Genomic DNA, 13,182 nt, shown 5'->3' with positions numbered 1-13,182 from the left:
AGTTCTTTCTTATGTCCAGCCTGAATCAGTCGCGGCAGAGTTTGTGACCGTTTGATCTTGTCATCCCTTGGGGCACTCTGGTGAACAGACATTCCCCCAGATCCTGATGAGCACCCCTGATAAACTTATAGGTGGCCATCAGATCACCACTGAGCCTGTGCTTTTCCAGGATGAAGAGTCCCATGGCTCTCAGCCTCTCATCATGAGGTCTGTTTTCCTGACCTCTGATCATGCACGTGGAACTTCTCTGGACTCTCTCAAGCTTCTCCACATCCTTTTTGAATTGTGGAACCCAAAACTGGACGCAGTACTCCAGCTGCAGCCTCATCAAGGCCAAGTACAACAGGAGAATGATGTCCCGGGATTTGCTTGAGAAGCATCTATAGATGCAAGCCAGTGTTTTACTCACTTTACTAACCTCAGCATCACATTGAAGGCTCGTGTTCATCTTGTGGTCAGTCATGACCCGCAAGTCCCTTTTATTTGTAGTGCTAACCAGCATAGCACTGCCGAGCCTATAAGTATGCTGCAGGTTTTTTCTCCCAAGGTGGAGAACCTTGCATTTTTCGGTATTGAACACCATCAGATTCTCATCCGCCCATTTCATGAGCCTGTCAAGATCTGCCTGGATCACCCTCCTGTCCTCAGGTGTGGATGCTTTACCCCAGCGTTTGGTGTCATTGGCAAACTTGGCCAGTCCACTTTTGACACCAATGTCCACATTGATGAAGATGTTAAATAGTATAGGCCCTAGGACAGAGCCTTGAGGGACCCCACTGGTGACCATGCACCAAGATGATTGGCTTCCGTCAACCACCACCCTCTGGGTCCTAACACGGATCCAATTTTCCAGCCAGCAGATCATGGTGAGGTCGAGGCTGCAGATAGCCAGTTTAGCCATTTCTTAGGGCTGAGGCCCCTGGCAGACTTACACGACCAGTTAATTGTATCTTAAGTAGTAACCTGGCCACATGTTCAAGCAGTCAATGACATGATAAAGCAGGGAATAAACCACAAAGTTATTACACAAAATACATGTAATAACTTTGTGGCTGGTGTCCTCCATCCTGCCTTAAATAGAATATGTGGCATCTCCCAGCCTCGGGAGCACACAGGAGCTTTCAAGATTTTGGTGCAGTTCCAAGGCTGGGAGTTCTAGTCATCTGATTGGGTCTTGGCTGCCATGTACTCCCCTGGCTGGAAGAACCATTCAGCTAATAAGCCATGGATTGGTCAAGGATTTTGATGCATTTTAGTGTTTAGGAGCACCAGTCAGCAAACAGGTGCTCCAAGCCACAGGAGCACTGGGCCCATGTCTTGCTACTTGCTGGTGCAAGGATCCCAGGCACCCCCTGCACTGGCAATAGGGCACAATTGGGATCTTATCCTTGATGTAGTATGGCAGGAGATGTGATTGTTGGGATGGCAGATCAGATCCCATTATGCCTTAATCGAACTTCTGCTAGAAGACTGAGGTACCTAAGTTATGTCATCTGCCTTTTCCGAGAGCCCAAAAATATGTTGAAAGACAGCAGAGACTGACAGAACTTCAGAAAAATTTCTTAAAGTTTGGCAGTTGACTGGGTGTTGGAGACTAGTATTATCCAGTCTCTTATATTAAATAAATAGTTGAAGTTTGAGATTTGGAATAGTTTTTGTTGTTGTTGTTGTTGTTGTTGTTTTGGTTTTTTTTTAATTTTTCACTATTTTGTAGTGGACAAGTGTTCTTGCAGTAGTAAAAGGCCACTGTACTCTAAAGTTTTAGTTTTTTTTTCTTTTCCCCCCACAAAAGTATATCAAGACAGGTGAGAGTTAAATAATTTGGTAGAGAATCAAACAGTAGAAGGAGATGTAAATAGATCAAACATTTATGATATCCATCTTCTTTAGAATTAAAAGCATCCTTCAAAGAAAGTAAGAAAAGCATAGCTGACATTTTAATAACTTTCAAAGCAATATTCAGTAATAATTAGTAGGGCTGTGCAAAGCTTGGACTTAATATTCGTTTTGACAAATATTTGACATATTCGACCTTGAAAAGCGAAAGTCGAGTTGAATAGCAGCTGGTTGAATAGCTGTCGAATCGAATACCGGAAGTCGAATATTAACAGCGTGGGTCAAATATTCGTCTTGCCTATACTGGATTCCCTGTGGGGGGAAAAAAATAGGAAAGTAAGGGGAGGGAGGGGGAGAGGGGAAAAGAGTGCTTTCATGACTGACGTGTGGCTGGCCAGTGACCTGTCAGCATTCTCTGAGGTCCCTTCCAATCCCAGTGCGCTGGGGGAGGGCCAGAGAAAATGCATAAAAGGCAGCAGTTTTTCAGCTCCCCTGCTTTCTGCCTTGGGGTCAGTTTCTGAGCTGCTGGTGTTCTCCAGCACCTCTGCATCAGACCACGATGGCTGGAAGCCCTGATCTTGAACAAATTCCCTGCTTGCAACGGTAGCAACAGGAATTTCTGAGAACTTGGTGCTTTTATTTTATAACTACTTTTCATATTAGTTTACGCTTGTATTGGATAGGGTTAGTAGTAGCCTAGGATCTATTCTGTATACAGGAATTTAGCTTATATATATTTTTTTTAATACATCATTCATTCTTTCCACCACATCAGCGCTTCTCAATGTATTATCTACACACACAAACACATTTACATAACATCCAGAAATCTAATCCGTGGCGCACAGCAGACTTAGAGGTTCCAGTTTACATACGAAGGAACACATTATGAAGCAGGGTGGAAAGGCAGGTGGCCACGCTGGCCAGCCTGCACGAAGGGGAGCAAGGGGGGTTGCAAGCGGGAGAGCTGCAGTTTCTCCCCCCACCAAACTCAAACGCAGCCTCTTTCCTCCCGCTACAAGGGATGAGGCTGCTACAAGCAGTAAAGAGAGGGGAGCAGCACTGCCACCAGAGCCACTGCCTGTGCCTGAGACTCTCTCATATCCAGACACAGCAGCCACAGCCTCTCCCACCATAACTGCAACCAGCACAGCAGCGCACTCCACCCCTGTGTCACTGTCTATGCTGAGCCTTCCAGCCCCAGAAGAAGAGCTGGTGCTGGATCTGGATCTCAGTGCCCTGGCAAGGGAAGTTCTGGGGAAGGAAGGGGAATGAGTCGAGTTTGTGCTCGACACCCCTCAGGTTTTTTCCTTTCAAGCCACGAGGTCTTTTCCAGAAGGCACTTCAGAAGGTGCCTCTGTACAGGTGAAGGCAAGCAGCTCAGCTGAGTCCGCTCTTTCTCTTGCTGTGCCTCTGACTGCTGAAGAGGGGGAGAGTTCAGCAGCATCCAGAGATGCACCCGCACGCCAGAGGAAAAGGGCTAGTACTAGCATGGTCTGGGATCATTATGAGCTGGCAGATGATCACGCGTTTGCTATCTGCGTGCACTGCCGAGCCAAAATCAGCCAGGGCAAGGAAACAAAGCATATGACCACCTCAGGGATGTTGAATCATCTCTGCAAGTACCACCCCTTTGCCACAGGAACGGCTCCCACTTGCTCCACAGCCCCCGTCCCCCCACAGCAGAGGCAGGGCACCCTGGAACACTGGGGGCAAAAGGGGCCAGCTGCAAATGTGAGCAAGGTCGCCCAGACCACTGGGGAGATGCTTGCTCTGGATGGCCAGCCCTTCACCTTTGTTGAGTGGCCAGGGTTCAGGCAGCTGCTGGCACTGCTGGCTCCATCCCACCAAGTGCCTGCACGTACCGCCTTCAGCAGGACGGTGGTGCCCTCCCTATACGAAGCATGCAGGGAGCTCTTGAGGGAGGAGCTGCACAAGGCAGGTCCGCAGGTGTACACTTCACCTCGGACATCTGGAGCAGGTGGGGTGGAGATCATGCATACCTCTCCCTCACAGGGCGCTGGTGTGGCTGGTCAGGTTGTCGGTGGGCTCTCCTTCACGCCAAGGTGATGGATGAGTCCCACACAGCAGCAGAGATAAGGGGGGCCATGAACTGCATGGTGCAGGGGTGGCTGAGTGTTGGGCAGGCCAAGCTCACCCACGGCTTCATGGTCACCGACAATGGGGCCAATATGGTCAAGGCAGGCCGTGATGCCAGCTTTGCTTGTATTCGCTGTGTGGCACACAATTTACATCTGATTGCGAGGGATGCCTTGGAGGGGGACGGGGCTGCAGGAGATGGCACCAGCAACACCAGCAGGCTCGTTTCTAGATGCAGGAAGGTGGCAGGCTACTTCCATGGGAGCATCAAGGGGGGCAAGATGCTGCGGGATAAACAAGCAGAGCTAAATGTCCCACAGCACAGACTCATGCAGGATGTGGAGACTCGGTGGAGCTCCACATACCTGATGCTTGAGAGGCTGGTGGAGCGACAGAAGGCCATCCATGAGCTGGCCTTGCTTGGGGAGCTTGGGATCAGCGGCCCCCTGACCAAAGCTGAGTGGGATGCCATATCCCAATTCTTGCTGGTCCTCAAGCCCTTCCTTGAGGCCACTGAGACCCTCAGTGCTGCTGATGCCTTTCTCAGCCAGATGGTCTCCATAGTAAAGGAGCTCCGCAGCCAAATGGAGAGCTTCCTGGGGGCCAGTGTTCCTGGCTGGGGCAGGCTGTGCAGGCACTGGTGAGGCAACTGAAGGAGAGCCTTAGGAAAAGGCTTGAACCCTTGGGGTCCAACACAGTGCATATGCTGGCTGCCATCTGTGACCCAAGGGTGAAGGGCACCATATGTGGCAGCGAGACACTGAGTCACTGCAGGGAGGTACTTATTAAGAAAATGACGGAGGTGGAACGGCGGCGGTGGGGGGAAGTGGAACAGGGGGATCCACTGCCCGAGCCCAGGCTGCCATCCACGAGCCAGTCTTCCCCTCCACCACAGGTGCTGCCAATATGGGCTAAGGCCATTGGCAAGCATTAGGGGGTCCAGATCCACCAGACCCCAGGATCAGGCAGACAGCCCGCACACCATGGTGTCTGCCTATCTTGCCGAGCCTGTGGAGCCCCTGGACTGTGACCCCTTGGCCTATCGGGCAACCCGCAGCCCAGTGTGGCCGGATCTAGCCACAGTTGCTTGGGAATACCTGTCCTGTCCACTGACCAGTGTGCCAAGCGAGAGGGTGTTCAGCATGGCTGCAGATGTTGTGACACCCCACCGTGCCTGCTTGGATCTCGGTTTGGTGAAGCAGCTGGTGCTCCTCAAAGTGAACCACCTGCTGCCGGGGGTCCCCAAGCGCCAGGTGCAGACAGAGCGAATGCCACCCTCCTCGCTCCATCTGGATCACGAGTTTTGTCTGTCAGCAGCCTAAGGTGCAGTTTCCCCCAAACCCCTGCACCTGTCACCGTGAAAGTTGGCAAGCTTTGTGGGCTCCTCAGGGGCCAGCAAGCCTGCAGTTTTGAGCTCCCTGTGGCTTTCCACACAGAAGTTACAGGCAGTTTGCTCTCAAGAATTCAGGGTGCAGTTTTTCTGCACCCCCGCAACCTATCTTGTTGAATGTTGGCAGGCTTTGTGGGCTCCTCAGGAGCTACCAGTCCTGCAAGTTTCATCAAGGTCAGACAAGAAATGCCAAAGTTTTATAGCCTGCTTCGACCTTCCCCATTATAGCCTATGGGGAAGTCGAAGCAGCTCGAATATTCGACTGAGCTTAGACCTTGAGTTGAAGCGGACCCGCTTCAACTTGAAGTGGACGGCAAATCGAAGTGGGACCTGGTTTCATATTTGACATGGTTGTCGAATCGAATATTACCTGCTCTGCACAGCCCTATAATTACGCAAGTTCAGTGAGTTTTATTGTCCCTGAATGCAATTGGCTTTTATGTATATATTTTGCCTGTTCCACAGATATGGAAAGTGGTTGCCAAGTAGAAAAATGAGCCCTGTATAGATTTCTTCTCTTTTCCTTTAAAAAGAGATTCTTGTGAGTTCACGTTCCCAGTCCTCCATTGTTAGGGGTTTATGATCTTTCAGCCATCTGGTAATACATTTTCTAGCACGTGCCAAAGAATCTGGCCATGCATAGTTTAAAGGACAGTGATTTCTTGGCTCCGATTAAGCCTACCAGAGCACCTAGAGTTCCCTAATTCTCTCCTCTTCCAAGTTTAACTGAGAGCCTTAATGATATCTTGCCAAAACCATTAAAATCTGGGACAATCTAAAATATATGTTGTGTGGAGCCTGTAAGCTTAGTAAATGTGTTCTTTAGCAATTATTCATCAGTGACATAGCTCACTTACTGTAGTTGAACAAGAGTATAAAAAAAGCTTTACATTTAGGAGCAAGCCTGTATTCAACTCACTGAAATGTATTTGGCATGTTTAAAGAGGCTGTCTTTATTTTTGGGTATAAATGCTTTATTTAGTGTTTCTCCCAAACTCTCAGTTGTGAATCTAAAGATTGTTGAGAAGTTAGGTCATTTATGTGAGCTGAGAAATAAAATTCAGCAGGAAATTGCAATTCCAGAGGAACAATTTTATCAGCCAAATCCTGAAAATGGAGACTTAGTATGGGTGTGTGAATGCTCCTGTATGTATTCAGTTAGAGCTGGATTTTGGTTCCAAGTTGGTAGAATCCCAGTGATACCACTGTAAATGCTGATGAGTGGGATGTTTGGAAGAATTCAGTGCAGCCTTTAGACTTGTTTTAATTCATTATAGCAAGGGGATTTCACAAACAGAAGTATTGTACAATGGCATTAATTGGAAGTAGTACACTGTTGTTTAACCAGCCTTTATCAAACATGAATTAGTTTGTTTTACAAAATTTAGTTAGAACTTTTCAAGTTATCTGATTCTAGATGAATCTCACCCTCAGCTGCACTGTTTCGGATGCAAATGTCCTGCAAACAATCTGAAATATTAACTTCCCTTAGAAATAGTGTCTCAGAACCATTTATTGAATGCAGAGGTGTAGCAGGGCAGCTCTGTGCCCTGGGTGCAGGCAGTGCATGGGCAGGCAGAACTGGCTGCTGCACAGCCCATGGCAGTGGCGGTTATTTTTGCACCCCATCACCTTTCAGTTATATCAATGACTGAATAGTCCTGAAGCTACCTGCCTAATCTGTTCAGTGTATTGATGGTTGTTACTCATTTGTTAGCAAATAAAAAAGAACATTTTGTCGATCAAGCATACATTAAAGAAGCTTCAGTGCTAGGTGGATCTTCCTGTCTATATTGGTCAGATTTTCATGTTTGAGGCCATATGATGAGGGACTGTGAGTATCTCAAGTCCTCTTTCAGTCCTCTTTTAAAATAAATAAAATATGTTTAAAATAAAATAACCTAAGTGCAACTCTTTAATTTATGTAGGTGATTTTGATCCTTTTACCTAGTGCCCATTCAGATTATTTGCAATTTAATCCTGCAGACATTTGAGGGCATGAGTATACAAGAGAGTAGTTAAAACTTGCTCCCACTTGGTTAAACGATTAACTTTCTTGTAGTAGTGCAGCCCTGGCCCCTTAACTGCTGTTTGCCTCAAAATGTACATGCACCCACTGCTGGCAGCGAACCAGTCTGGGGCTCCATAGACCCTGTTGCAGTTGCTTGCAGCCTCCCTGCCACCTGCTGCAAGCAGCCTGGGCTTCACAGTGGGTGGTAGGGTCCTGCTTAGAGCCATGGCAGGCGGTCAGGAGCATGCAGCTGCGTGAGGGCCTGTGGAGTCCCAGCCCGGCTCATTGTCAGTGGCAGGTGCACACGCATCACAGGGTGGATGATAGGGAAGGGGCCAGAGCTGTGCTGCCACAAGAAGTAGCAGGCCCCTTGTAGCTCTCCCACTGATTCCCTGCCATACTAGGTACTTCTTGTGGCCCCCACACCCCTCTCCTCCTTGCTCCTCCCTCTTCCCTGCCCTGTCACTTTCAGGGGCATAGTGCCACTTCCCTTCCCCACCTGTCCCTTCAACGCCAGATTACTCCCTGCCCTGTGCTAACTGATAACCGGTAAGGTATGTGAATGGTTGAATGTTTAAACATCTAACTGTTCACATCACTAACTGAGACTTGCAGTGCTTCACCAAATCCTACTTGGAAAAGCTAGAAATGCCTTTTCATTTATATATATATATATATATATATATATATATATACACATATATAAATAATCTCTCTCACTCTTTCTCTTTTGCTCTCTCTCTTTTGTAACAGTTGACTGTACTTCCCTGAGCAACATGAACATGCTGCATACAGGGCATCCAAAATACAAAACATAAGATTGGGTAGTGACAGAAGGAAAACTCCTGGGTGTTTTCCCATGTCATAACCTCCTAGCACTGAGCCCTAATACATGTTTTGTGAGGCACACCAACAGAAAAAAAAACATAAAGTCTAACTGCTCATTTTCCAGCTGCCCTGCTTTTTATGGTGGCTGACAAAGAAAAAGATTGTACTGTATTTTGGTTATTGATTAAGCTGGTAAAATGCAATAAACCAATTAGAAATCAGTCTGGTAAACCATACAGACTTTTCAAGATGTCAGGAATAACTTTTACTATATGACATTGTTTTACAGGAGTGTACGTGTGTGTTATTTTTGCTGAAAGAATATTGTTTTGCAGTTAATATAATTTTTTCAGTAACCAGAAAATGTCAGGACAGGCTTACAGTTTTTAAAACTTTACCCCAGTTTTATAAAAATTCTTCCACAATAATTGTGTAAGGGGCTTGGGTTAAGGGAGAATTTTTGGTCTTTTTAATTAATTTGGTAGGAAAATTCTATACAATATCAGTAGAAGAAAATATCCGTCCTATTTCATAAAATGTATTCCAGCTATGCTTTTGCCTAATTATCCATGTTTAAAACAGTTTGGCTACTTCATACAGAATATTGTCAAGTTGCATTTTATTCTCCGTGGTATCAGAAAGAGTGTGGGTACTCCCATCTGGCTTTGTTTGTGTTTTAAGTACTATTCTAGAGCTTTGTATGCACACATGCTATATTTATTTTGCAGTAATTTAGATAAAGGAATCCTGATGGCTTTTGTTGTCTCTAATGACACACCATTTGGTCTAGATATCAACAGCAATAAAACTAAATATTGTTGAAAGGTAGCCAATAAACCCAAGGTTCCTTCTCAGTCACCACAAGTATACTTGTCTGATGATGCACTAACTTTTCTAGGCTAATCTTGCCCAATTATTGAGTGATTCTCGGGATCGAAATAAGCATCTGGGAGAAGAAATAAAAGAACTGCAGCAAAGGCTGGGAGAAGTGCAAGGAGACAATAAGGTATTGTAAACCTTTTCTCTTTAAAAGGATGACAGCAATGTAATGTGTAAACTGGACCGTAGGTCTTGTGTTTACTGCACAGAAAAGGAGAATGAAAAAGTACTTTGCTCTGTTGATTTATGGGTTTCCAGAATATTTAGGATACAATGTATGCTCAGAACAATGGAATCCAAGAAATCTGCACAGGATACTAATAACCTAGGCTCCTTGATGTAATGCATTGTTTTATTCTATTGTCTTTATGTATTTCTTATGGACCCTGCTTTGGGTTGATCACCACTGACTTCCTCTTTCTGCATTCTATCACTGACATTATCCTGTTAAATATACTCAGATGAGCATTATATCTTTTCTTGGCCATGTGATTAATTTTTTTTAGGTAAAAATATATTTTTAGACAATAAGGTAAAACTTCATGAGAGGATAAAATAAAAAAGCAGCATAATTTTTCCCTCAAAATGCACAGCAAGTAGTTTCAGCAGGTAGTTGGGTATTTAGTTACGTAAAGTTAACAACTGATTACTGCATTCAAAACAAATTATTTTATTACTAAATTTACCAAGTGATATGGAACATTACTCAGTTCAGCTGCTCAGTATTAATTCAGCTCCAACTCAGTATTAATTATCTATCTTAAATGGAATGTTTAACCACAGACCAAATGCGTAGCACTTGTTGCTAGAGCTATGTGCAAAATACATACACAAATCAAGCTAGAAACATAAAGGAAGAGTTCAAAACCAAAAGTGGGAGCTAGGACATGGTGATGTCCTATTAGAAAAAAGATATCTTTAAGATTTAAAATTGTTTAAGAAATTTATTTCAAGTCCAAAGAATATGAAAATTAACCTTTTTTTTTTCCCCCCCTGGAAGGTCATCTTGATATAGTACACTGGAGTAGGAGCTTTTTCAGTCTGCAGTCTGAAGTGACTGAGAAACTGACTCTTTTAACAAATACAGCTTTCATCCCTTCTATTTGTCTTGCTGGGTTAAGACCTATAATGCTCCACAGAGGGAAATATTTCTGAGGACATATTTAATCTGTATCCCAGTGGCAGGGACAACATGGAACAGAATCTTATTAGGGCAGTGGTTTCAACCTTTCACCCCTAAACAATCTTGAATGGAGGTGTTGACCCCTTTGAATTGTAAGTGTGGGTATTTGCATACTTTTGATTGATTATCTTTCACGGACCCCTTGGACATCTGTGGCTCATCCCTGCTGCTGCCACCACCACCCCACAGGCTTGCGGGGGGGCCTGGACATGGTGTGGCATGTCAGCAGTGGAGACAGCCTAAGGGCAACCCTGTTGTGGCCTACAGCCAGAAGGGCCCTGGAAGTTGTGAGCATGCCCGCTGCCAGGTCCAGCTCTTGCCCAGTGCCCAGCACTGGCCACAGCCACTCATCATGGGCAGGACTGCCTTGCTCCGTCTCTTTGTCTTCCCCTCCCGCACAGCCATGCTGCAACTACAGGATGATCCCACAGCTTATATCAGCTCCCTGCCCACATGCCAGCAACTGCCCAGTGCTGCTTCTGACATCAGCTGTTGACTCAGGTAGTAGCTTCCCCCTGGGGGTTGGGGCATCTGCCCGAGCCCTTCCTTGGCATAGAAGTGTGGGCCAGAGGCTGAACCTGCTGTAGCTGCCACCCACACCCACACCAGCTTCCTGCCCTCATCCCCATCCTACATAGGGAGGTTTGGTGAGCTGTTGTGGGCGGGGGAGGGTGGGAAATGCTCACCAAAACTCCCCATGTGGCTCACAGGCTCAAATAATTGCCCAGCCCTGCCTTGGACATAGTCTGTGGACCCCAGAGGTCTGCAGACCACAGTTTGGAAGCCAATGTCCTAAGAAGCCATGGGCCTTATCCATGGATCCCAGGAATCTCAGTTGCCATGACATACTCATGATACTACCAGTTCTAACAGCAGAGGCAGGATGATTAGGTTGGAACAGGATGCCATGATAACATAGCTGTGCTCATGTACCCTTTTGGTACTTGAAGTAGTTAGAATATCTTTAAACAGTATTGTGGTGGGGACATACCCTTAGAGGTCAGCATATCTTTCCATCTATGCTTGACTGTAGTTGCTGAAATTATAAGGATACTCAGTTCTGTGTCCAAATTCTTAGCCTGGTGCTGCTGTCCATCAGCACCATTCCTGCTGAAAGTTCTCATGCCCCGTTTCCCACTTTGGGCACAGACAGAAATTACATTTGTCATATGATCAGCCCTTTGAAAGCACTCTAAAGCCATGCCCTAATAGAAGAGCACAGCTGCAGGGCACTCTGATTGAGTGACAAATTAACTCTTATTGTATGAGCATTCAAATGAAGACACTCCAAAGCAGAGTGCTTTCATTAATTTCGGTCTGCTCCAGTGATGGGCTTCTGCAGCACAGCTCAGCCGCTGCTGCTGTCTCAGGATGAGTGGGAGAGAAGGCAAGGGAGAGAGGTCCGTTTTGGGATTTCCCCAGCTGTGCTGAGGGGGGCAGGTGGATTGGATCTCCACCACCACCATCTCCAGTGTGGCTGGGGAAACTCCAAAACAGATCTCCCTCCCCTGCCTTTTCCTCCTCCCATCCTGAGTCAGCACAGGGTCTGGGAGGGAGAGATGGAGCTGTAATCTTTCGCCCTGGATCAGCTCCAAATTGCAGCTTGATCTCCCACGCTCCCAGCCCAACAGCTAACATCTCTTGGGTCAGAAGGATCAGTTTAAATCGTGGCGCTTTCCATAAAAAAGTCCTTTTTGGACCTGGGAGCTGTACTTCTGACTGCACCCTTTGTCCACGTATGTGGATATTTATTTATTTATGGACTGTATGTGGCCCTGCACATTAAAAATAATTATGCATTTTTGTCACAGAGAAGGAATTTCTAGAGTATGTTGTGTGCAGTTTAGCTATCTGAAAACTGCCCAGTTCCAGATATTTTATTCTCTACTTCCAGCTATATTTTAGGATTCAAGTAGTTTACTACCATTGATTTTTGAGTGAAGTACTTTTTGTTGATTTTTTTTTTGTTTTTAGGTGCTTTTAACAACAGGTATGAATTAAGCTAAGGGTTAAAGCTAATTTATTTATTGGCCTATTCTGTGATTTTTTTTTCCCCTTTAAAACACTGGTTTTGATATCCGTAGGCCCATTTTTGGCATTCTAAGCTGTCTTTGCCCAGAATTCTTTGTACAGGTCAGTTTTCTCCAGCTGTTCATCTCTGGAACATCTGTACTCTTACAGGATGGGCTGGATTGAATTTAGCAATCCTTGTTTGTCACTCAGTAAACTCAGTTATCCTGCAAGAGTTGCTTAAAATTCATGCTGTGATTATCAAATTCCTAAAAAAAAAAAATGGAGGAAGAACAGGAATGGAGAATTGCACCAGGGATTAATTTACTAAAAGATTTTCAGCTCTGCAACACAGCTACTTTTCACTTTAAAAAGTGACATACAGAGTTTATTTTACTACCAGCTTGCTGTCTTTTGAATCTCCTGACAGGTATTGGCCTAACTGTGGCCTTAGCCTCCATGTCTTCCTTAACTCTCTCCTGTCTTTGATAAAGGAAGTTCTGGGTTTCTCTCCTGGACTGCTCTCTTCTTATCCCTTCTCCTGAATTAAGAGCTGATTTTACTTCAACAACGGAGTCCAGATAAATTATAGCATATACAAAAACCCGAAAATTTATAACAAATACTTGTTCTTAGATTTTTATCCTTCCATTTTTCTCTCCCTGTTTTTCAAAGCAAAGGAGGGCATCCTGCCCAGCTGGTCTGCATCAACTTTACTTCTGGCAAGAGATGAACAAACAGCTGCTTTTGCAGCAAGTGGTGCTGCTTATGGATGAACAATTCTGCCTGTGTCTCTATATGGGTGACTCATGCAGCCTTTGTCACTGAATGGCAAGAGCTTTGAAGAATTAAAAACCTCTTTAAATATCACACATTTGCTCTATTGATGGAAATGCTTTAATGGTGTGACTGTTTTAGAAATTGCTTCAGTGTTTACTGCCAGTT

At 45.4% G+C, this 13,182-nt stretch overlaps 1 protein-coding gene across 1 annotated transcript in view; it reads left to right on the top strand.

Annotated features, from left to right (window-relative positions):
• The window catches only part of CCDC149 (coiled-coil domain containing 149), a 93,639-nt gene that overhangs the window by 23,677 nt on the left and 56,780 nt on the right, over positions 1–13,182 (top strand). Inside the window, exon 4 of the mRNA XM_090035711.1 lies at positions 9,064–9,171. Within this exon, the coding sequence (XP_089891837.1) occupies positions 9,064–9,171 (108 nt within the window). The remainder of the gene's footprint in view (positions 1–9,063; positions 9,172–13,182) is intronic.

This window comes from Crocodylus siamensis, chromosome 2, assembly GCF_052110815.1.
Source record: "Crocodylus siamensis isolate JL-2025a chromosome 2, ASM5211081v1, whole genome shotgun sequence".
Lineage (NCBI taxonomy): Eukaryota > Metazoa > Chordata > Crocodylia > Crocodylidae > Crocodylus > Crocodylus siamensis.
The sequence above is the reverse complement of the archived record's forward strand: the minus strand, read 5'-3'. Positions and strand labels throughout refer to the sequence as shown.